Here is a 26796-nt window from a genome sequence, read left to right on the forward strand (position 1 = left end):
CTCCATTTTTGACCTCAGTGCATGTTCTTTGGTGCTGGGCATCAAGCCTGTAATTGTCCCAGGATTAAGCACTGCACTCCCTTCCCTTCTGGTTCAGAAAACATAAGTTTTCTTACAAACTGAAGCTTCCCTGATAAAGAACAAGAGCAAAATATCCAAATATATAATACCTTGAAAGTTTCATAATTTGGAGGGAAGCACTTAATTGCAGTTAGCTTTTTAGAGTCTGTTATCCCTTCAGCTCTCATATAACCTGATTTTTCTCAAAATCCAACACTTTTCTCAAAATCCAACTCTGATTCTGGCACCACTGATGTGCCATTTAACCTTCAGTGAGCCTCAGCACAGGCTTTCTTTCAGGAGGTACTGAGCTGCTACCCACAAAAACCAAATGAATCTGTCACCGGGAATGCTGGTGAGGGAATCCTTTGTTGCTTGCTGGACATACAGATTTATGTTTGCAGCTGGTTTCTTGCTCCTTATTCCCTTCAATATGCCAACCAACCAGCTCAGTAGTGCACAAAGGTAAAAGGGGTCTAGACACATAGATCCTCACAGATGTGTCTAATCCCTTAATCACATTAGACAATTTCCAATGCTCTTGAACGTCATCACAGCTCAGAGAATTTCATGCCTCATTTGCTTTTCCTGCATAATACAAAATCTCCTATACTAGTTACCAAAGTTGCTTCTTGTTTTCTAAGTTTTTCTATTGATATTGCTCTGTAAATATCCTTCAGATTAAAGATTGCTGCAAAAACTAATTTAGGTTATTCAAAGAGGTCTCCTGAAAATATTGGCAATGGAAACCCAGGTCTCCACCAAAAGAAATCTATTTTCCTTCCAATTATAATTTTCAAATTTTCAGAAATTTCTAAAGAAATTTGTACATTCAGTCCACCCCTTTTCTATTCAAACCATCACAACACCAGTCACAATCTTCCCCTCACTTGCCATCATTTCCATAGCTAGGCACATGCTTTTAAAAGAACCACTATCTTCCTGTTTAGAAATAAAAACAATGATGAAGGGAATAAAGGCAGATTTAAAAACATTCATGATATTGTCCATGTAGTCCACACATGTTCCACATTGAATTTAATTGTTTTGCCACAGCATAGGCCATGCAGCACACAAGCACCTGTCCAAAAGAGATCAAACATGTACAGGTTTTTTTCTAGCTGGTGCCCTTAGCTAACGCAACAAGAACATCTTCATAGGATTTCCTGGAGGATTTCAACATCCTCCTAATCAGATCTACTACATCTACTACTTTTCAGAGCCCACACTCTTGAATGTCTTCAGCAAGGGACGAGTCAGAGCTCAAGCTTTACAAATTACCAGTGCATCCTGTAGCACCACAGCTGGAAAAAAATAGTGCAGAGACCTCACTCACACATGAGAGTAGGAGCCAGGCTTAGCACTTCCCTCACCTAACAACACAAAGAAAGGTACTTGAACCTGCCTGTGGAAAGAGCACAGGAGTTGCATTATTTGTCTAGCTTTCTAAAGTTCTGTAGGTCATTCACCAAATGACAAATTTACCAGTGCCTTACAATATTCAGAAGCTTTGTATGTTTTTGCTGTGACCACACAATCATGAATGATTTTAGCAAACCAAAAGGCATAATAAAATACAGACCATGTAGTCCTGTAAAGGCTTCCCACTATTAATCAGTGCCATGGTGCTTACTTAAGTCACTAAGGGTATAATCCACCACCTCTGCAGCACTTCAACATATACATATATACATATAAACAAACAGCTCAAGACTCAGAGGTAAATAATAATTTCATTTCATTATGGTGCTTTTGTGGCTTCGGGTGCTGTGAAATAGTGAGCAACCATCAAGCCTGAACAAACCTGGGCTGTTGTAATTGTGTGTTTAGCTCTGGTGGTCTGTGAGGACACACAACGTGTGTCTGAAATGTGCGCTATGATTCTTGGGGCTGTCCTGTGCAGGAGCTGGAGCTGGACTTTGATGATCCCTGTGGGTCCCTTCCTACTCAGAATAATCTGTGATTATGTGAGTTTTTTGCAACTTGACCCTGGAAGGAGGGCAGCCTGCTATTCAACATTAAAATATTACCTAAAAGACTGATAAACTGAATTTCACTGGCTTTTTCCCTGCTATTCCTCTTAGAATTAAACTTAACAGGATTAGAAGCTAGCTGCCTGCTACAGAGCTGCATTTAAAATAACTTCTGGAGGAAGAAAGAAACAAGAAAATGAAAATAAATGGTGTCTGAATTTTTTGAAGAGTTCATAAAAGGGGACCTCAGAGCACAGGGTTACAGACAGCATAGGGTCATGGCATTCAGAAGATCAAAGTCCACAAATCCTGTCTTTCTTGAATTAAGGTGCACTGCTTTACTTAGTCTCAAAGGCAGCATTGATGAATAAGTGAGAACTTGAAAATTTATAAAACTAAAATATATGCTATCTACCCTCTATTCATAATGGGAGAAGGAAGACAATAGATTTCAAATTAACAGATCTGCTAGCCCAGAGTGCTGCCTTTGTGATGTTATTGAACATTAATTAAACACCAGTATCTGACTAAAAACCTTATTTTGCCTTGGGGTGCAGCAGTGCTCCAGCCCTGCCAAGGCTGGGACATGAAGACTTTTGATATTGTTATGTTTTCAAAGAATGCATGACATGAACTTTGACAACTCTACCTTCAGCTTACCTTCAGAAAGAGAGAAGGAAAAATACCAGAAAACAAAAAGAAGCCAGTAATGGAATGTTTCTGTTAAATTAAATTGAGATTGGAGCAAACAAGAATTTTTTTACCCAAACATTTGAACTGATTTAACAGTGCTTCAACTGACATAAGCCTTCCAAAAAAGGCTTCTTTTTTCTTCTAGTATCCCAGAGACAAATTAATATCACTTTAATATTATTTATTTCATAAATTAAATGTAATTAATCAAACACTATGCTGAAAATAAAGACAAAGAGAAGTTGAAAGCATTTTTTGAAAATGTGCCGTCAAGCCTGCATCTGCTTTCCATGATGACACCAGGACCAGGCTGGGCAGCCTCACTGCTCCTCTTCTCCTAACACTGCCCTTGAGCCAGCCCAGGGGATCAGACCAGTTGTAAACAAACACAAACCAACAAAAGAGAAACTTGCCTTCAAGCAGACCAGTGAGCTGGTCAAGCTGAAAGCATGGTTATGAAATGGAGAGTACCAAGTCAGTAACAGCAGAAAAGAAAAACTTTGTTGAGCACTAATGCATCTTATCGTCATCCAGACTCATCTGAACTAGCCCTCATCTTCCCTGCAGTGTAATTTCAGTCAAACTTCATGCCTGACACTTTGTGTTCCTGGTTATTTCTCTCAGGATGGTATCTCTTTAAGCTGACAACATGGCAGTGTTAACTCAAGTTCACCTTCCGAACACAGCAATCCAGTCCTGCATTCCCAGAATAGGGATTCCTGCTCATGCGCTGCATTGGTTATTACTCAGCTCCTGATTTCCCTTCTATACTTTGGCATAATTCATTTTTCCTTTTCTTCAAAGGGAAGATAACCTATTAGTTCTTAAAGTTATTCAGTTTGTTCTTCTCTTTTAAAATTACTGTGACCCCATCAGTTCTGTCACTGCTCTGGAGTCTTTTTTACAAGTACCACAGATCTGTATTTTCATCCATGCAAGTATCCTTGTGCTGTGTCTGTCAGAGACAGTGCTTTGAAGATTCTGGCTCATCGATACACTCTGACCTGTTCTTGCAGGATTTTTTTGTTTATATTGGCAACTGTCACATGAACAGAACATAACGGATTTTTCTAACAAAAAGTAATTACAAACTGGCTACATACAACCCAAACTTTTGGTTTTATCTGACTCTCATAATAACAATCCAAATTTTAATTTGGTACTCTGTAAGTATTGTAAGTGCACTTAGAGAAAGATTTCTTTATGTTTGATGCTTATTTCAGTCTCATTTTATTTTCTAATTTTTCCCTACAGATGCATGTTGCTCTTTTTTCATCATTCTTAGCAATTTAAACCCTTTTCCATTTCCTACCCCTACATACAGCTCTTGTGCTTGAGTCTGTAGGAATTTTATAGTTTAGCCAAATTATTCTTGCCGCATTTCCTGACTTGCCTCTACCATGAGACAGTTTGCAGCTGTGTTCTTATTAGGGCTTCTTTAAAAGAACTTTCAAACCCTTACAGTATGCTTGATAAAAATAAATATACTGATAAGGATATCTTACAGAAAAAACCTCAATCCACTTTTCAGAACTGCTTTCACGACTGTTTTTTGGTGTGTTATCATGTTGCAACATTTTGCTGCATAATTAAAAACCAGGCAAGATGGTTATTCTGTCATTTTTTTCCTACTAAAAAGCAACTTCCCCTCAGTTCTAATAAATAATGCTTTTCCCTATCTTAAAAATAAGTGTAAGATTTCACTCTAATTTTAAAAGCAATAATCAATACTTGATATTCAGTATCCTAAATGCTAGTTTAAAGTTGAATCTAAGCATCAGAAAGACTCCAGCTTGCCTCTGGAACAGGTAGTGTATTTCCCTTTCACTTCTAAATCCCTGGTTATATACTGTGGTAAATAATTGAGCCTGTAATTCTGAGTAGTGAGTAAGAAGCAATGAGCCCTTCACTTTTTTCCTCCCTGTTCTGATGCCTGATTTAAGAATGTGCTAAAATTCCCAATCACTGTGTTTTAAATTCACATTCAAACATTCTTATTAATTCTCAAGAGTACCACGTCTCAAACCTTGTGTCATACTTTGTGATTGGCAAGACTGAAGAGAGGATTTTCTGACTAAAGCCAATGCACATTTAACAGAAAGCATATGGTTTGAAATATGACTTTGTATGTCTAAACTATTCAAAACTTAACAATGAGAGTTGACACTATATGATTCAAAGAAAGGGTGTTTTGGTTTTGTGAAGTGGAAAGAACTGGCAAAAAGCTCAAAGGAGGAAAAACACTGCTATTGCAAAGGCGTGGCTTCCACCCCCAGTGATGTTTCTAGTAGCTATAATGCCACTCCCAGCAAAAAAGGGAAAGCAAAACCACTGAAATGCTACCCAGATTCTTGGAGAAAGAATTATTCATGTAAGATTTTGAAGTCACAGTGGAAGGCATTTGATGAGTATATGTTTAGACACAAAGAAATCTTTAAAATACTTTATAATATAACTTTGCTTTTCCCTTTTAATTGCCCATATTTACAAAACCAAGAGAAGCAGCTTGCTTTTATAAACTTGAGATCTGGGGCTATGATGTGTGATGTGAAAAACACTGGCAAATAATTGAAACATGGATCTATTACCCTGGTGCAAATCTGTCATCATTCCTTTTAAGTCCAGAGAATCGCCAGGATTAGCAGCGGTAAAAGCGTGAAATTTGGCTGAATAACTTCAGCTGGAGGAGCTCTGTGTAGAAGCAGCAGCTGCCAGGTCAGACACTACAGTGAACCTTCCCCAGTGCAAAGCAATAGCAAGCAAGGTACCCAAGTATTTGTTACCAATTTCATGTCATCAGTTTGATCTACATCCACAGGAACTGCTACATGCTCTTTGCTGACTAAGAGTTCTCAAACTGCTGCACAGAGAAGCCCACTGAGGACACGAAACATGCCAACACTCACTGGAAAGAGGTGAACAACTGACATTTCACAGAGCAGCACTTGTAGGAGAAACCCAGCCAGGGAGTTGTGCAGAGTGACTTGGAGTGCAAGGAGGGCATCACAGCCCACCCACTCCTCTATCTATTACCACTTCTATTGGACTCTTGCTCCATTTCTGTGCAGATGTCTGAATTATGACACCTTATATAAATATCTGCTACAGTAGCATGCTAAATCTGCAAGGGAAGGATCAAACACTGGCTCCTTAGTTAAGGTCACGGCTGGTATGTTTCTGTGGATGCACCAGACATAATTTCACAGTTCATCATGCATTCCAGAATGGGTTTAAAATATGCCACGTATCTGCCCAGTAGATACAGCCTTTCCGAGTGAGACCATACCCCAGAACACACTCAGTGCCATACAACCTAAGGATTCTAACCAAAGTCCCTAATTCAGGAGCTGGAGCTTGTTTTATGAAGTACAAGCATGGCCTTGCTTTATTTCAAGGATGCCACATCTTTCAGAAAGTTCTATCATGAGTTTTGATCAAGCGATCAATAAACCTAATTTTACAGAAGCAAATAAAACCACAACCCTATGTTATCAGCTAACATCAATGAGAACCCCAATGCAATGTATTTTATTGGGTCCATTTTACAGCAAAAAAGTGGGTCCTTCCTCCACAAGAGCTTTAAAAGCTTAATATTGTAACATAAAAATAGATAGAAATAGCTCTATATTTCTCTGTATAGAGCAGTAAAATGCTCTAGCTTAAGAAACAAGAACACTTATTTCTGTTTCAAATTTGCATTTTTATTTTCTGATGGAACTTGCAGTCTTTTCCACTTGAAGTGCAGAAGACAATATAAACACTAACAGTGTTCATTTTAGTTCTGGAATTATGTACCTATTCCTGTGGAGAAGTAAAGCAGAAAGTCTTTTAACACTTCTGTCAAATCTGGTTGTTGACAATTGAACAATTTAGTAGTTCTCAATACAGGAGTAGTTGCAAATTCTGGGAAAAGAAGGTTGCTAAAATTCCCTCTCACTCTGCAAGTGGAATTTTCCACTTCATATAAATACTATTTTTGTCAAAGTGATTTGTACAGAGTCATGCTACCACTGCACATGAAATGGAAAGTTCCACCGCTGTAATGGAACTGGGAGCTTTTGTTCATGGAACACTTTTATTTTCATATTAAGGACAAGCGTGCGTCATAGTCAAAAGCAGCATTGCTTATCTTCACAGTAAATACAAGATTTACAAATTTTATTCCTAAATATCACTTGTATCTCATTTTAAATGCTAATGTTTCATAATGCATTCCTAGCAAAGTTCATGATAAGACACCCTGAGCACAGCTGCTAGTTGCCATGTCCCTTACATCTACTGTAACAACCAGCCTGCATGCAAAGCACTGGGAACTGAATCAGCAAAAAGCAGAAAGCTTTCATTTAAGGGTGTTAGGATTTGTGCAAGTGGCAACAAAGGAAGATATCTATCCAATAACATATATTTACTCTTTCTAGAGTGATAGCAACTTTCAGCTATTATTCCTACATGTATCAAAGCATTTTGCTTAAAATCTGATCATGGAATCACAGAATTTCAAGTCATCCAATCCATGTATGTGAAATAAAACAAGAATTGTACCTTAAATCTAAAATGTCAGTCAAACACCACATTATATGGAAATCACTTTACTATAAACAGCACTCAAAACAGTGGGAAAAGAAGAACAGGTAAATGAAAATCTAGCAGAGAAGTGGGAAAAAAAGACTGGCTCCATGGAATTTTGTGTATTTTTGATACACATGTATCTCAAAAAAATCATATCTTTTAACAGATCTATTGACAAGAAGCTACAAAAATCCCTAATACATTCACAGTTAAAGGAAAAATTATGTGGTATTTGAAGAGTAGATAGAAAATAATGACAAGTGTCAAGATCTTGCTCATAGTCTGGAACTTTAATTACTTAAAAGAAAATATAAAGGAAAACAATTAGAAAGATGATAGCAGTTAATGATGCAGAATAATTGATGGAATTATAACAACTGCATAGGCATTTCAAGGATCATCCTTCAACAGCAAGAAAGAACTGTTCTGTCTAATAAAGGTAAGAACAATATAGACATATCAAGCACTTTTCCCTAAAGGTCTGGAATCTCACTGCTCCATGTTTTGCTTGTGCTGGAAAAGCCAGTATTACAAAAGGATAAATATCTATTTGGCTTGCAAAGAAAATTGTCATTGGTAATAAAGCACAGAAAAAAAAAAATATATGCAGAAGTGTTTATAGGGCTGGAATTTAGTACAATAATAGCTTTGCTTGTAGATTGAACAACTTACAGAATTGGTGAGATTCAACATGTACAATACGTCAAGAGGGAAATGCTCCCCAAAGGAGTCAAGCAAAGGGAAGAGGACTAAAATGGGATACAAAATTTCACTGATCATGTCAGCAGATTTGACTTCACAGAATCGAGCCTGAGTGGATACTGACTTAAGCAGGCACTGCTCAGCTGGAGGCCAGGCTGGAGTTACCTGGTGGCCTTCTGTTCCTGTGACAGACCTACATTTGGCACCTTTACACACATAACTGCCCTTCTCAGGAGAGCAAACACGTACAGGAAAACCTCCAGTACCTGAACTACAACCACTTTGCTAAAAGGAGTCTGTCAGGCTCACGAGCTACTCTTGTCCTGTCCCTCGTTAGAAAAAGTTCATTTCATTAGGTGCCCTGGCAACTACAGACCCCCACTGGCAGTGACCCGTATCAATTAATCTTATCAAGAACGTTTACCCAAGCTGATTTCACTCTTAAAAAGATTCCCACCATTCTCTCATCTTGTACTGCTTTACTTATAGTTGAATATATGACAAAAATTAATAAGTAGGTTAAAAGTAAAAAAAAAAACCGAACAGTTTTCTTAGTTGTTGATAGCAGAGTGATGTGCTGACAGCAGAACTGGTAGAATATGCAGGGTGCCTCACTCTTCCCCATGTCACTTCCCTCAGCACCATGCACACACTTTGCTCTTAGAGCAAAGGAGACCTTGCCTTGAGGGTCCCCACCCCACCCATGGTGGCCTGCTGTCCTGGGAGCCTTCCTGTAAGCTATTCCACTTTTCATCATTGCAGCTTCACACCAAGTTCAAGCCCTGATCTGGAAGAGATCCCTTGTAAAGAGCCACCTCAGTGCTGACTACAAAGACAGCTTTCTTAACTGGTCCATCTTTTGAAGTATACATCTTTGTATAAACTTAAAAAAATATAGGAGAAAATAAGCAAGACAAAAATTTCATTAGTTCATTCAAACTATTTCTGAACTTTTCACAAGACCGTTAGGGAGCTGTTAACACCAAGTAATAAATAGCTTGTAACAGTGCTCTCCTTTGAAATGTTCCAGTGTTACCCACAACAGTGGCTGCATTGCTCCCTTAAGCTGATCTGATCTCAAATGGCACAGCAGAAGAAGCTGTAAGCAAAAAAAATTGAATACATGCTGTGAGAGCTCAGCTTAAGTTTTGTCACACAACACACTGACATTTGAAAGGTTGATGATGATGTAGGTTAGAATTTCAGTTTCATTAAGACTTTTGTTAAAAAAGTCAAAATAACTGGGACCTTCAGAAACTCTTATTATTTGATTTGAATGAAATGCATGCTTTGGGTTTACCTATACACTTTGAGACCCAAAAGACTGTTCAGAAAGCTTTCATGTCTGAGATAAATGAAAACAAATAAGGATATCAAGCAAGAGGAACTTTAAGCAAGAGTTGGCTGTGTTTCTTAGTACAAGTAGACTAAATTATGAGAATACAACAAATTAAATAAAATACACTAATGTTAGCTTTGTTTAGGAAGGGCACAAGCAGGTAACCAAGGTCCATGTGCGTATCTGTCCATTTTTCTCAAGTCTGAAAGACATCAGCTGGTATCCTGTGCTGTTGTCAGTGAATGAAGCCGTTCTGTTTGCCTGCATCAAAATAGGGCTTGTTTGATGCTGCCAAGTAAGCTCTGGAGAACAGCTGGTTGCACATTCAATAAATGCAGTGAGACTTTCACAAAATACAGAGCACTAACATGATACTTTAACTGGACAAAGTGGCACTCAAATTCACCTAATTCAAGATTGCAAAAGGTGTCTTGGTACACACTGCACTGACAACATGCATACATACATATTAATAGGCAGAATTCCCACAGTAGATCCAGCACCAGCAGTTCACATAGATTTGTCAAATATCAGACAAAAATTACTCAAAACAATAGTTTTATTTTCATTAACTTAACACATCTCACATCTGTCACTACTTTTTCTTAAAAATGGATTTCCTTATTTAGCATGTCTCTACATAAAAACTACTATAATTCCTATTCTCCCTGCTTTAACATCAATCATCCTTTTAAAAAATTTTTCTCTCATAGCTGGTTTCCAGCAATAGTCTCAGCACTGTTCAGTCTCATTTTCTCATGGCTTTTTCCCCCTGAACTTTTTTCAAATTTTACATGTCAGTGAAACTTCCAAATCCCTGACACAATGAGATTAAGATCAAAAACTGATGATAATCCCACCCAACCCCTTTTTATTATTTTTAAGAAAAGCATTGCCTTTTCTTTTTAAACATACTTCCTTTTTCAGATCAACACTGAAGTTAGATGAGAACTTCAACTTTTATCGCCTTTAGGAACTGACTCCACTTTTCTAAAGCAGCTCTTGTTCTCTGTTCCATCAAGAAACAGAGAAGAAAGCTTGAGCTGCTCTCCAGATGACATATATTGCACATACAAGGAGCTCTTCACTTTCCATGCAATTCATTCCATTAGGGAAGGTAAACCACAGTTTTGAATTTTAAAGCAGGATCTCATGTATAATTTATAAAAACTGCCAATTACATCAACCTTACTTTTTCTGGTGTATTTTCTGCTTCCAAGTGTCCCATGCTGTTAGACTTTAGCCATAGGTGCAGTATCAATTACTGGCTGTAAGTGACCCTGCACTGGCATCCGTTTTGTTGCTATCAACATTACAGATTTTTGGCTGACAACATTACCTAGTGCTTTGTTGTTACTTCTTAAAGTTGCCATAGAGACAAAAGAACAGCTGAATAGCAATCTTAATGCTCAAGAAATGGTTATTCTTTAGTAATAGGATGCTACTTGCCAGTACGGAGTCTCAGGTTCTAATGGAATTTATTTTCAATAGTGAGTTTTGAGTCAGAGCCTTGCTCAAAAAAAAAAAAAAAAAAGAAATTGGCAAAGACAAAAGAGCCTTGTTTTTCCTCCTGCCCACTGTAGTTCTGCTGCTACTGAAGAGGCAAAGGAGACTGTCTCCCTGCTGTGGCACGAGATAAACACAGCAGATGTTGACTCCAGCCCCATACCCTGAAGGACAAAACAGTCACTGCACAAAGACCCTTACCTTATTCTCTCTTCTTACATATACATTTTCTCTTCCTATGTCTCAAAATGGGAGGCAATAAAGAAGCTTCATGCTTCATCTTCCTCACCAAGTAAAGTGCTTCAACACCTCACACAAAGTGCTGCTTCATCCATAGAAACGCAACACAACCTAGGAAAAAAATCAAGGATTCCCCTCCTTGAATTTTTTCCTCTAGCCATACAGATCTGCTTTCTCTCTAGCACGACCCTTCCTGTACAGAGTATGTGCAGAAGCTCAGACTAACAGCTGAATCCCACTGCTCACTGGCCCATTAACTCATATTACAGTATAACTTGCAGCTGATGGGAACTGAGGGCACTCAGCCCTGGGATACTTGGCATCTTTCAGATTCCAGTCCTAGGTTTTGAAATCCTTCCATCTCCCCACAGCTCCTGAGTGAACAGAATGCACAGGATCAGAGTAAGTTTTACCTCTTCTGTCTTGAACCCTGTTGTTGAGAAGTCAGAGAATTTCTACAGATAATTATAAATAGCAGATTATCCCTGGTTTGGTACAAACAAAACACAATAAATCAGAACCTGATTTAATCAGAACCTGATGGCAAAGCCACCCCACAGACAGAGCAAGCAGCTGTCAGGAACAGCTGAAAGAATATTCTCCTGTCCAAGAGCCTTCACCTCACCCTCAACTTGACACCGCTGCCCTGCTCCCAACACCTTAGTGGTAGCATGAACACACAACCTGTCCCCAGGGGTTGCTGCCTGATCCTGCCCTAGCAGCAGGAGCAGCTTTAGCCCCTCAATTTCCTGCCCCATGAGCAGACTGTTATCTGTTTATCACCAGAGCTTATCTGTTCCTGCAAGGTGCAGGATAATAGTCAGGAGGAATACTCTAGCAAGACAAGTAGTAGGGGATAATGCAGAAGAGAAGGAGGAAAATGAGATACAAGAGATTCTTCCTCCTCCTCACCAGGCCTCCCTTCTGAAAGATTCCTGCACACCCTTTCCCAGTCACTGAATTTTCTCACCCCCTGCCTGTGATCCCCACAGCCCTGACATCCCACTTGAGGCTCCTTTCACCTCTGCTGTGGCCTCTTGTGAACCCTCAGCTTTCAACAACCTGGCCTCTGTGCCAAAGTATATTTTGTTGACACTTCAGAAAGAACACTTCACACTGACAAGCATGAGCTTTTGCTCACATTGGACAAAATCTGCTTTTACTAAGAAGCCTTGAATTGACTTTGGAGCTCACACAGGAGCAAAAATATTAAATGTTAATATATGAAAGGGCAGGCAGGCAGTAACACTGGAGGTCTGTTCCTCCACCCTGGGAGTTTCCAGCTGAGTGAGAACATTTTAATGATAAACTGAAATTAAACACACAGATTTATTTTAGTTTTAAAGAAAAGGTGTTTAATGTGGGAAAAAAAGCCTTAAAAATCACTACTTTTTGTTCTGTTGAGCAAGTAATTTTCTATCAGTTGAGGGAGAAGAAGATACAATTCAGCATCTCAGACATCACTCATCTCGGGGCTAAGGGACAAGATGTGAATAATCACAACAACAAACAGAAGGAGTAGGAATATAAAAGCAACTTCATCAAAAAGAGGGCAAGACCATATTTTAAATGAGCTCCTTCTCCACTCAGGAGTTACCTTAATCCAACCTCAGCTTTGCCTCAGCAGGTCCTGCTCTAGGCTTGCCCAATCGCACAGATTGCACATCTTAGGCAAATCTCCTGGGCAGATGCCCAGCAAGAGAAGAGCTCGCTTCAAAAAGAGAAAGTGCTCTCCTCTGATGGAGGAGAGAGGCAGCAGCCCCTCTGACAGGGATGCCCAAGAACTGCACACAATGCACCCACTGGAAGAGCATCTATCAGGGGCAGCAGGAGACCCGGGCACCACCCCACCCACAGCAGCAGCTGCTGGATTCTGGGTCTGAGCCACCTCACAGCCCCAGCTACCGACAGAAAAATACAGTCTGGCACATCACTGCTGACAGATTGCCGAGTCCAATTCTATACCTCTCTGAAAAGGAGACTGAAATGGAAAAGACAGATCTTAATATTAGTAGTGATAATAATAATCGCAGAATTAACTAGGTTGGAAAAGATATTTGATATTATTGAGTCCAATCTACAACCAAACACCACCTTGTCAATTAAACCATGGCACTGAGTGCCACAGGCCATCTTTTCATAAGCACCTCCAGGGAAGGTGAGTCTACCACCTCCCATGATGATGAAAATAAGAATAATAAACCACAATGACATTTCTGATCCTTGTGCCCCCACAGTCAAGACTAAATGGAAGGGAGAGAAGTCCACACACCATAGTATGAGGTAAAACTCAAAGGGAAAAGGAAACAAGTTGAATGGCAGCCTCAGACTTAGCCCCAATGGTATTTTTATCAAACATGTTTTGAATTGCTCTCACCTTGGGAGCAAAAAAAAAAACTTCCCTGAAACATAATTTAAAGAAATATGTGTGGGGAAAGGAAATAAAAAGTTTCAGTTTAAAGTGCTATATGGAAAGACTATTTTATAGAGGAAAGACTTTTGGAAAATAAGTTTCAATGAAAAATTCCAGATGGAATTCAAAAAGAAACAAAGCAAGACACTGATAATATCAAGGACAAGTTGCATTTGAAGATTAGCATAGATTCATAATATATGAGGCATAATGAAATGGTGTGTATTTAAAACTTAGTAGCCATTCACACAAAACTGTCATGAGGTACACTGCACTAGTATCTATGTGAAGCACAGCTTAATTTATTTAAGGAAACCTGAGAAAAAACGAGACATGTAACTTCTTCAGACAAAGTATGAATCTTTCCTTCATGTGACTGAAATTATTACAAACTCTTGACTTGCAGTGCTAGCAGTTTGCCTAGTATTTCAGCTTCTATATTTCTATTTTTAAATACCATAAATAAAGAACAGTATCTGGATAATTCAGGGGTGAAGGAGTAGGGCTCTCAGACTACCTAAGTGCAGAGGGAGAACTGCATTTAAGACAAATAGTAAACAGAGGTCAAATATATAAAGTTTTTAAAGTTTATTAAATCACAAAAAAAAGAATGATGCAGAAACTGGCAAACAAAACTACAGATCATCCAGCAACTTCTAGCAATACCCACTAAAAGCAGAGATTTAACCACTGTCTTGCTGTATTGCTAAGAAGTTCCTTGTCTGTGAAAAGGTGACTTTCTTGGTGTGAAGGCACAGATGTGGGAGGCCTTTCCCTCAAGAAGTCTGGCAGAGAGAAGCTGCAGTGCTGCCCTGGAGCAGGGGGCCTGGGCAGAGCATGGGAGAGCTGCCACAGCCACCATGCAAAGGCCTTGCAACAGCTCAAATTAAGAAATCTTGCTGGTCTTTTTTCAAATGAAAATCCATCTTTCATCTTTTCGATCCTTTTGGTGTGAACAAACATTCCAGATGCAATTTAATTGGAGTTTGTAAATTTTCTCAGAGGTGAGTAACAGATATGCCATTATTTATGTTCATATTTCCTGAGGGAATTAATCCTTAGGGTATCATGGTTTTAAAATTCTGATGAAAGGCCTTAAAATTTCCCCTGGATTTGTATTCATAATTGACACTATTACATCACTTTTAAGTACTGAATGACTCACAATTGGATACAAAATACTGACTTTGTAGAAACTTCGTTATGCTTCTTAATATTTCTTACACTTTCTTTGCACTAAGGGTCTAGGGCTTCAATCTCTGATGTTTTGATTTACAAGAAGAAATTCCTCTTTTTCAATTAGAAGCATTTCCTTTGTTTAATTTTAAAAAGCAAAGACAATGCAGAGATCCTAATTTTTGTCAGACTTCCATAACTACATCTCAAAGTACTTCTCAGGCCATTCTAACAGAAGCATTTCCCAAATCTTACAACTTCAACTAGGAGCAAAATAAATCCAAAGGTTTGCAGACTCAGAATGTTAAATGTATCTGGATGAATCTTTCCTGTTTAGACCAAGTATTAGAAAGTTTGAAAGTATGTTCTGTGGTTAGTTTTTCTGTAATCAACTCACCCTCTCAGTTCACAAAAGCTGCTTATTCCTGTTAACTCAAAATGCTACTCAAATACTGGTAATGTATCTTTGGAACATTAAGACTATTACTAGCTCTTAAGTATCACACCACAATATAGTAAGTCTTCACATTTAATTTGATTGGAACCGTGTAGAAAGAAAGTTATTTACTTGTTTTTGTTTGCTTGTTTGTTCCATTATTATTAAGCTGTAATAGCATCCCATCCCTTTCATTATTTGACACTATTTCTTAATGGCCAAACCTGAACAGGGACTCAGAAAGTAAAATGATAGTGCTCCTAATATCCCACAGGCAGACTGCTAAAACAGTAAAGTGATACCATTTACAGCTGCTGGAACTAAGCATTTGGCTTAAAGACCTCTCATGTAATGAAACGTGTTTTAAAGCACCACACATGCACAGAGAATGCCACTAAAAGTAGCTCCAAGGCTGCTGCATGCAAAGGAACAGCAGAACCCAAATGGCAGAATTCCCAGTGTCACCTTTATGATCCTGGTGACCAGGACACAACCAGTCACTAACTTCACTGCGGGGAAAGCACTGTTCAAAAAGTATCTGTGAGCTGACTTGAAATAAACAATTTAAAAATAAATATTTTAATGAGTCATTAATATTTTAATGACTGTTCAGTTCAACCAGACAACATCATTCCTACCTCTAATACCAGGATTAATTTAAAAGGAAATTACTATCTGAACCCCTCACTGGACCACAAATGTTTGAGACATAAATACTGTAAGCAAAGACTGTCCCTTAGTTTAATACACCATGGTTATAATTAGGAATAATGAGATAGAAGAAATGAATGGCATTTCAAAAGCTTAATATTTGAGAAAACCAATATCCAAAGTAATCTATTCAATAAAGCAAAAGGAAAGTGACCCAAGGGAAAGGCATGAAAATCAAATAGCTTAGGACTTTTAAAGGAAGATCAGAAAGTAATGAAATTAGTGAGTGCAGCCCATTTTCATGTGTTTCAATATCAGTTTCACTTGTATTTCAATTGTATTTTTAATATTAAAACTTATAAAATGTATTTTAAATGTGATAATTACCATAATTTTAAAATTTAAAGAGCACAGAACCACAGAGTAATTATGTAGTCTCTAACACTGCTCATCTTGAAGTATATCCCTTCCTATTGAGTACACTCAGTGAAAAACTGATTAATTTTGTTCTACAGCTAGAGTTTACTTAAGCAGAAATGTACATCACTCCCCATGGACTCCTTTGCACTCAAGATACAAAACTAAAATGAAAATACCTCCCCCCCTTTTATGAATTTACTTATCTTCCATTTAAACTGAACAAAGAGCAGATTTTGTGGATTGCTGATCCTATTTCTATTCTCACACGTGCTCTTGTCCATTAGATTAATTCCACTAGCCTCAGAGAAATCATATGAGTAAAGAATAAACATTGAGCACGCCAGAAATGGCACTTTGAGCCCTGTGAGAGTGTGACCTGCAGCACATGAAGCAACTGATGGACAGTGGAGATGGCGATCAGCCTTTTGTTTTAAAGCACGTCAGAAATACAACATACCACTTCAGAGGCCAGCTCCTCATCCCACCACAACAGGCAGCAAAGCTTCCAACAAGACCAGCATTATAAGATAAAAATTTCAAGGTAAAGGACAGCAGTCACAAGGAACTTTCTAAAACCTGATCATTCAGCTTTATAGCTCAGCAGATACCATAAGCTATAAAAAGAATGGGAAAGAGAGATGGACACCCTACTCCTTCTCCTCCTAGTATTCCCCATGTCTTTTACTGGCTGAACAGCTACTCTTTCATTGCTGTCAAAATCACACAAGCATATAAGCACTTTTTCAGTTAAACCATAGGACTGAGTTTATCCTTATTCCTCAATCCTTTCAAAACCTTTGAACACTTTGAATCACTCTCTCTTCACGTGCTCTCTTGTTCTGCTGTGCTACTACCAGGAAGTTGGTGCTAAATTTTCAAAGACCATTTCAGAATGATTTTTCAGAGCTGTTATTGACGTTTCGACTTCTTTCGGCTGTGTCACCACACCATGGTGACAGACTTTAATATATGCTATCTCAAGGCACTAAAAAGCAGTTGGTAATATAAAAAAAAAAATGGTTCATTTTTGCACTGGAAATAAAACCCATGAATCAGCCTAATAGCAGGCCCAGAAGTATTGCCAAACTCTATTAAGAATTAGCCACATTTTCAGAATTCTTCTAATTTGGTATGTACCCTGAAGTAAACCTAAAACCTCCTGAAGAAAAAAAAAAAAAACAAAAACAACCAAAAAAACCACCACCACCACAAAAACCTAAAAAGCCAAGGAATGTAAACAAAAGTATATATTTCCCCATTCCTTTTAAAAAGTAATCATTGGGTGTTGTTTTATAAATATATAGAACTTTTTAAAGGAGAAGCTGATCTGTACCTGACTAATGTGACAGCCACTTGCTGTAACTACTACATTCTGCCCATTAGTTTCATGAAAGCCTCCTAATACATGGCAGCAAGAACTACTTTCCCAATAACACTGTAGGGCTGTATTCCTGAGTAATCTTAAGCAACATAAAAGTAATTTATGTCTCCAGAGTCTGCAATACTTATAATCCTATTTTTAAATGCATATACTATATACAAGGATGCAGTCTAATTCAGTTTATTTGCAACAATGAACAAAGAATACTTTAAATTGAACACAACTATAGAACTCTTTGACATGTTTAGCATTTTTGGGGGACAGTGTTATGTTTTGGGGTTTTACTACTATCAGCCTTTTCTAAGCCAATCAAAATAGGTTATTCTACAGGCTTAGAACACCATTCCAAGCTGTTAAGCAGTGTGGTGGGTTTGTGTAATGTGGTGAAAGGTATGAATGTGTGCTTTATTGAACAAGAAATACAGGTAACCAGGAGCAAGGTATAGAAAGACAAAGTTGGGCATTCTTTTGCATTGGACAGATGCCTTGACATTTAGTAGTAGTGCATGTACTGCTGTACAGTCACAAAGGGGAAGAGTTCAAAAAGCAATTTTCTTTCCTCCATTCTGAAAGCTCTTTCTTCAGGTTCCCCATAAGAATCTACAAAGAACAATCTGATTCTGTACTTATCAACTTCATTTTAGCACAAATCACAGCATCACCAAGGGCATACACTTTAGTTACTGTGTAAATACTTGCTAAAAGCAGAGGGAAAAAAATCACTTCAGAAATAGTATCCTAGCTACCCTCTTTTTATACAATTACCACACAAGCACAGCCATACAAGGAAGGTGCTAAAAAAGAAAGCAATGCAAATGAAGCTTTGTGTGGTCATGAAGATCCAGGATGGCCAGCAGGTGGGTTTTGAAAATAACATACAGAAAGTATTCGTGTTAATCATGGTGAGATCTGGTGAGATGCTTCATCACTTGTGGATAACTGCACTTATCACTGTCATGCCAGTCTCTACCTCTTCAAGTGAAGCAATCTGCTTTAACAGAGAGCACTGGACATTGGTTTAGATTTATGCCTCAAGGGTGTACCTAAAAGTTCTTTGGGGTACGCTACCCTTTGAAACATGGAAGACTGAGGTACATTTCTCTTTGGTAAAAACTATTAATGATATTACCTAATAACACATATTTCAACCACAAAGACTACAAAATCAAATTTGGTTTCATAGTATAAGCTGAATTTCACTATCTGGTTTGTATTAATACAACAGGCAACACATTTAACTAGAAGGTTTGCACATTTCTTTTTATTGCAAGACCACGTTTCTCAATAACATATGCCAGTCTATTAGTTGAAGTTTTCCTTGCCTAGTTTGAATTTGTTACTGCTTTAAGCTCCAAGTCACTTCTGAGAACAGCTATTATAAGTAACTTGAGTGCATATAAGCTTGATCAAATTAAAACTGATAGATATTACCCAATTAAGATTATCTGACGCTGTCCACTGCAATGGATTCTTAAAATTCTGAGGGCATTTCTCATATATTCACTGACTCTTGGTATATGAAAGAATTTGCTAAGCCTGTCCACCTAATCATTTGTTTATTGATGCACCTTCTGAAGTGTCAGAAATCATCTTTCCCTAGCCTCATCTTTGCCTCAGAGAGATTTCAGCAACATCCCAGAAACTCTGACCAGCCTCTGAAAGGAGTATGTGACTTCTAAAGCTGATGCCATAGCCAGCACCTTTGCATACCTGGTCCCAACCACTGCAGCAGAGGAAAACACTACCAAGGTAAGAGAGCAAAATATCCACCCTCAAACCCAAAAAAAATTAGCTCAGCCCCAATCTCCCAGTTGCCTCCTTTCATTCCAATGGACAGGTTTTTTTCAGGGGTTTGAGGACAGGCAGGTTTTTCTGTAAACCATTCTCTGTAGGTAGCACGTGTGACTAGCAATTGTTCCTACCCACTGAACTTGGGAAAAGACAGTACTTTTCTGAGTTCTTGCAGGAAGGATGATGAAAACAAGAGACATGTTTAGCTTCCTCTTACAGGTTCCTGGATTCAGCAACTTTTTGCTTGAATTGAAAACTGCCAACTTTTATTGTGAGATAATAACATTAGGCTTGTAGATCAGAGAATAACAAGAAATAAAAGTATACTGTCACCTGTCCTTTCTTGTCCCTTTCTGGTTTGCACTGAGGTCAGTGCGTTCTTGCACTTTTACCTTCCCTCCCACAGTGATGACAAAAATCTCCCTAAAGGCACACAGAACAAACAAATAAATATGACTGCAAAGAATTAGAGAAATATGTAAGTTAATCATACATAAAGAAACTACTTTTTTTTTTTTTTTCTGCACAGCAAGCTGTACCAGGATCAGATTTTTCTTTAACTTATCTTCATTAGAGTCTCACCAAAACACTACTGAATGACCTGATCAAAATCCCAGAAATTACAGCGGGAGAAAACCGTTCCAAATATAACATACTGAAAAACAATCCCTTGTTTTAATTGCACAACTCCAAACCATGGCCAGCAAGGTTCTGCAGAATTCAAGCCAAACCCATCCCCAGCCAAACAGGTCTAGCTTTTAAAATCGAGTTGTTGTTCAGATAGATCCTACCTTCTTTTACCAGTCAAACCAACATTTGTAGGAGAGAGTGCTGCTTGTCTGCATGTTCTTTACTCTATTGATTGTTGTGTAAATATTAGGCTTCCTGCTTGTGGAGAAACTACTGCAAAGTTTCTTTCAGTTCTATTTGCACACTTCAAACTTGTGCATGTTTTAGAACAAGGAAATGTATGTAATATTCCTGAGAAAGTGCAGTACATCATGGCTCATTTTAATTCAGGTATGAATACATGACACAGATGAATTCACAAAACACCCCTTTCATCTGAAATTTAAGTAGTAACCCTTTTTCTCCTGAAGGTTTAAGCAGCTTTAAGTGATGAAATGATTAGATTTTTCTGTTTGTTTACAGCAGTGCTGGATTGAAACAGCTTTGGATTACTATTTCCTGAATTTATTCAAATACAAATACACCATCAACCATAAGAATATTTTAATAAGTCATCCAAAATATGTCAATTTTCTCTACAGCCATAGAATATAATTTTAAACTTTGCTCAAAGTATTTCAGTATTACAGCATGTAAAAGCATCTTCTCCCTAAAGGCCAAATTTTCAAGTACTGAAAAAACCCAAATATTCCACTGGAAAATCAAGAAATCTGTACACGCATCTGGGATATTCATCTATCTAAACACAAACCTTTGACACAAATTTTATTTGCACACTGTTCACTACCAGTGCTGCATTACTGAAATTCTTGCTTACCTATACATGTGGTTTCATCTTTCCTTTTTAAATTACTGTCTTTAGAAGATATAATTGGGAAAGTAACAGCAGACTACCTCTGTATGTATGGATTATCCTTCTTTACTCAGACACCTCCCACAAGTTCAGAGTCCTGTTCAAACCCTCCCTTTTTCCACGACCCTTCCTGACCCCCACTGCTGTCTCTTGTCCCTGTGACTCAGTTCTGGTCCCTGCTTCCTCGACAGCAGGGTCAAAATAGTCACTGGTACCAGTACAGGTCAGATGTTTTTCTCCATTTGCCAGCACTTGTATTGCTCAGCTCTTGCCAAAATTTGTATCTTATTTGGTGCACAAGTTCCCAAGTTTTATTGGGTTTCCTCTCTCAATAGATTCTTTCTCTCAGTGTAACAGAGCTGTATGTTCTGCATAAAGCAGTTTTGATGGGTTAAAACTGGAACTTTTTCCATTAGTCAAGTTTGGTTTGTTTGGGGGTTTGTTGTTCATTGGGGTTTTCTTTTTGTTGTTTTTTTTTTTCTTCCCACTTTCTGAATAGACAGAATTTTCTCCTTTACTTTAATCCCAGTCCCACTGTCCCCAAAGGCTTGACACCATTTTTTGGACTCACTTTTCTCTCTCAGCTGGCAAACCATTTTTGGGCTTGTCACCTGCTAGCCAAAGCTGCAGGCAGATGATGCCTGGTCAGCATGGACTGTCCACTGCCTATGCCTTGTCTCCCAGGAGACAGGAGCAATCCAAGATTTTTGGGCTGTCTGCACTGCCCTGCAGAGTGGCCCATTCTGTGGGCACTCAGATCAGCCACGCTGGGAAGCCGAAGATAAATGTAAATCTAGACATTACCACGATAGTGGCAGCACAGGGAAACTGTGTCTGGTGATGTTTAACAAAGCATCCTGAGGCTGAATGGAAGATGTGGATTGCTCCAATTTCAGACAGAATTAACACATTTCTAAATAGAGATTGCTGAAATCAAGTAAATGAACAGGAACAACCAACCAAATCACCAGATTTCTCTCAGGCTTCTTTGTTAAACCTGCTGCAACATGTATTTCTGTGCAACACAGCAAATTACTATTGTGACTGTATCTGAGCATACAAAATGACAGAGAAGCAAAGCTCTAGAAAAACCAGAAAGCAATTATCCACAACAAACAATCCAGCACCCAAGGTATAAAATTAAGATCATCAGACAAAACATATGTGTGTCACAGACACATATATGAAGAGAAAAAGGATGAGTGATAAATGCTTATGAAGTAGCTGTATTAACCCTCCTGAAGCACATACAAACATGTAACCTTTTGCATGAATTTGCTGAAATCTCATCAACTCAACCAGGCTAAGCTAAATTCTGCACTAATCTTAAATTCTACCTCACAAAATCACCTCTCCAGGCCTTTTTCTTGTTTTTAGAAAGTTAAATAAGGTGACAGTAACAAAAAATTATGTTCAATTATCACACATCAGTTTAGGTTAACAAAAGAGAGAAATATTACATAGTAGTTTTAGAAGCAAAGGAATCCTATAAGATGTAATTTTGTAATTTACTTCTTATCAAGGATGATCATACCTATATAGAACAAAAAGTAATTTAAACATTCAAATCACAGAAAATGAGCATTCTATTACTATTTATTTCAACTGCTGAAAAACCTACCAATGACATTCCTCCAGTCAAGGTTGCCTTGTATGAAAAAAAAATTAAAGCTGTTTTCTACAAACTAATCATTTAACTATAAACAGGACTGAGGATAGAAGAGAGCATTTATGTTTTTTACCTAACAAGGCATTGTAAGAGGAACTTTTTGAATGCATCATGCACATTTTAACACTGCAGTTAAGCAATGTATATAATCTGCAACACATTAGCAATTCAGAACCTTAATAAGCTCAAGTTCTTCTTTAATATACACTGGAATGCATTCCCTATTTCAAATGCTGCTAATATTTGTGCTTATTAAAACTATTATATAAATAATATTAGTCAACAGATTTTAGCAGCATAATGATACAAGAGAATTAAAGATATGCAATAATTAAGCATCAATTTTTTACAGTGAACTATCACTAGATTCACAAATAAGAAACATTTATTTTCATATTTAAGAAATACATTCTTCCAATGGACTTAGTAACAAAAATTTTCATTTAGAGCCTTCCTTCAAAAAATGTCATGATTGCCATCTAAACAGGCACAAAAAAAGTTCAAATGCTGATTTTGGCATTTGTATTTCTTTGACACAGTTTACCCAAAGATAAAAAGTACCTAAAAAAATAGATCACAGTCACTCACAGTGCTAAGATTTCCAAATTTGACTACTCTGTTCCTAAACTGCAGCAAATTAGTACAGCTTTCAGTAATGGATTGCTATTAAAAATAAATCAGCCAAACATTTCTCCTTCCATACAGCTGGAGCAAGCATACAGCGCTCTATTATGCAGCTGCTTGAAAGACAGATTTCAGCCTCCACATGGAATTACTTACCCAGAAGCATGTTTCTCTTCTACAGTTAGTTCAGCAAAATAGAAAGTTCTGAACAATAGATCTAGCAAAAGAAATGTTTTCACAAGTTCCTTTTTGACTTGGTGTAAGCCTTGAGCAGGGTTTGAACTTGTGCTGCTGAGAAATATGGCTTGCTCCACAAAGCTGCTGGGGCACTTTACTTCACTCTCATTGGTGAATGACACCTCTCCAGGCTATGCACAAGTGATGCAGACAGGCTGCAGCCAGTGCCACCATAGTTCGAGGTAACAAAACCATAAAAAAAGAGAAAGCAGTCACTTCTGCAAAATTATTAAAGTTAATATATTTCAGTATCTCTGTCCTGCAACTGGTTTTAAATTAGTTGCCCATCTTTCAGCAAGAGAAAAATTCCTTACAGAACTAATACAGTGTATCAAGGAAAATCTACAGGGTAGGCAAGTTTTGCAAAAGTAAATGTTCCATCTTCCCATAATGTTTAACTTCATTACAGCTGAATTTATCTGCTCTGATACAAAAGACTTCTTTTAACGAAATACAAATATGGAGCTGGTTTTGGACTTCTTATTTAGCTCAAAAGTCACCTACAAGGCCAAATGGGACACGCAATAAAAACATTCAGAATGCTGCTGCTACCATGGTACGTACCTACTGTCCAGTAAAACTGACCACAAACTATTTGCCCAAAATTAAAATGAGCCTCTGCTATGAAGAGAAAAAAATATTCCTCTTCATATTGTAGAGGGGAAAGGCACAAAATCTCAAATCTGGGACTCAAATCATAAGCTTCAAACACAGAAGAACCTCTCTAATCTGCAGCCCCTCACTTTGGGATGTGCTGTGTCAGTACACCTCAGCTGGAGTCTGCACAGAACTTCTGATTCCCTCCAAAGAATTTTTTCAAGCACATCCTAGTAAGAATACTTGATAGAAGGAGTATTATTAATAATAATTTTAAAAATAAAAAAAGAGAGAGAGAGAAGACATCCAACATCATTAGGAACAGATTTTTACCTGATGCAGTTTGCAGTTATGTCAGATAATTCCTCACAGAGAACTAAAGATTACAGAAGAAATCTTGTACGCAATCCCTCCACTTTAATGCTTTGTGTTAAATATATAAAGATTTACTTAATATTCTCATTTGTTTTTTATGAAAGTGAAGGAATGAGAAGAGAGGTAAAAGATGACTTTAAAAAATAAACTTCTTGGAAGAAATTTCCATGCCTATAGAAATACTGGACAGAATTTCTGTGACAAGATTAAATTTGTACCCAGTCCTGAATAAAGTATATTGCTCCAGTGACAGCACTCTTCTCTAGTATGTGACTGTTGGTTACTCAAACAGCACATATGAAAATTCAGCTTAATCTTATTTTATTCTATAACCTCCTACTCCTTGCTTCTACTAAAGGGGGATTACTTTGATAATTATCTGATAATATGAGTTGGCAGTAATTACATAATTTTGTTACATGTCCTGAAATATTTGGTACTCTATTTTAAAAAGTCCCTTTCTTAAAAAAAGAAGAAAAAAAGGGGTTGTGGGCATTGTGAGCAGTGAAGCAGTGGAAAAAAAAAATCAGCTTTGACATAAAAAGGCAAATAAAATCAAACAAAATTAAAAATAAACTTCTCTGATTTTTAAGCAAATCTTGGAAGATGTGACTCATTCTCATTGTATACTTGGAATCGGCAACACCAAACTTGTGTGAAGTTTTATGTGGGTTTTATAAAGACCCTGATGACTTCATAAGACGACCAGTATTCTCAATAAATACTCTGTTCTCTCATGCTGAAAATATTAATAATTACATTTTATGTGATGACTGAAGGATTTTGCGTTTCAATTTCACTGTTAACTGCAGAAGACTCTTACACATCCCATAAGCATGTGGTAGGTTTATGCATTACAGCAAGACAAAACAGCAGGGACTGTAACTCCCCCAAACAGGAGGCATAGCTCCCTCACTCCCTCCACTTGCTCAATGACTGCAAGGTCTCTTTTTTTGGCAGTGTTTGATAGTTCCTTGCTAAAATCATGAAAACGTGCCAGTTTTAACTATTTATCTAGTTTAACATGCCATAGCTCCTTTCTATTTCCCTCTTAGCAGCTTAGAACACCCTGTCTTACAGAAGGCCAGACCTTGGTTTCAGAGGTAGGTCTTAGGACACACTAATCTCAGATTTAATGTGTCAGCCTGCCCCCCAGCTCACATCCAAAATGGGACCTCCGACCACAAACCATCCCAGTTTTAGCTACAGTTCTCTCTTCCCCACCCTTCAAACAATGCTAACTCCCATCTACTCGACTGGCAGCCATTGTCCCAAGATTTTGGAGATACCCTGAGTATTTTTTTTGCCTGAGAAGGCCTCTTCAGAGATCCAGAACAGCACAGAAGGCCCCCCCAGACTACGAGCATGATGGACTCTGGGTACTGAGGGCATTCAAGGCACTCGTGCAGCACAACAGAGGTCCTGTGAGTGAGCAGGAAAGCGGGACAACAGCAATTCCTTTTGGAACAGCAGTCTGAGACAATCATGCAGCTACTGCATTATAGATGCAGAAGTCGCAAGGGTGAGGATGGGTGGCTAGAAGAGAAAAAGGAGAAAGTGGAATACAGAAGAGAGAGGTGTGGGGGGAAGTTTTAAAGACAGTATAATACGTGCGAGAAGAATGCAATGAAAGGGCAAATGTTATTATATTATTGTACCAAAAAGAGAGGTTAAAAGAAAGCAAAAACATTAAGGTTAAAGCAAAACAGGCAAAAAAAAATAGCAAATTAAAAAAAAAAAGCATTTTTCTATCCAAAAAGCTATGATGTGCTGACCTTTCAGAACACAGTGGTACAATGTACACTGCCAGTATCACACCCACACCACACATCTAAGCAAGGGGAAGAGAGAGAGACCACAAAAATATGCACATTAGAACCACAGAGAAAGGAAAGGCCTCTTGAAGAGGTTATCTGAGGGCAAATGCACTCAGGTGTCATTCACAAGCAGCTCCTATAGTCAAAGACAGAAAAGCTGACACTGAACAGCTCAACTGCCAAGATGCCCAGGTAGTGGCATTTTTTCAGACCAAAGCTTGTACTTCAAATTCTTCCCCTCTGTATTTTCTCTCTTTTTTGCAGGAGAAGTGACATTTTGAGCACTTTCAATAGGTTACTTGTTATCTCAGTAAAAAGTTTTACTAACAAACAAAATCACCCAGAATCCAAAAACATCTACCTAAACCAAGTTTTTTTCACTTAGATTCTATTGTCCACCCCCGTTCCACTTTGCTTTGATACAGGCAACTCTCCTTAGCAGAGTGGAATACAACATGCTTGTATTTTGGCTGATTAGAAACTTGGAGAATTATACTGTCAGGATGTGACTCAAGAGAAATGGACAGTCTTTGTAGATGTGCTATATTTTCAGATTAAACACTGAGAAAAGTCATCTTTCCAAG

General features: G+C 38.0%; 1 protein-coding gene across 9 annotated transcripts in view; it reads right to left on the reverse strand.

Annotated features, from left to right (window-relative positions):
* The window catches only part of ZNF385B (zinc finger protein 385B), a 154091-nt gene that overhangs the window by 63074 nt on the left and 64221 nt on the right, over positions 1 to 26796 (reverse strand). The window contains exon 2 of one of the 9 annotated variants that reach the window (XM_068196014.1): positions 11044 to 11193. The exons of 6 other annotated variants lie outside the window; for them this stretch is intronic. Coding sequence is in view for 1 of the 3 variants with exons in the window: in XM_068196017.1 (XP_068052118.1) it covers positions 10529 to 10564 (36 nt within the window). In the remaining 2 variants the exon portion in view is untranslated. Of the gene's footprint in view, positions 1 to 10528; positions 10827 to 11043; positions 11194 to 26796 lie in introns of those variants that run through there. 2 more of the 9 variants (XM_068196017.1, XM_068196013.1) reach the window with 2 other exon arrangements.

The sequence above is a fragment of the Anomalospiza imberbis genome, chromosome 7 (assembly GCF_031753505.1).
Source record: "Anomalospiza imberbis isolate Cuckoo-Finch-1a 21T00152 chromosome 7, ASM3175350v1, whole genome shotgun sequence".
Classification (NCBI taxonomy): domain Eukaryota; kingdom Metazoa; phylum Chordata; class Aves; order Passeriformes; family Viduidae; genus Anomalospiza; species Anomalospiza imberbis.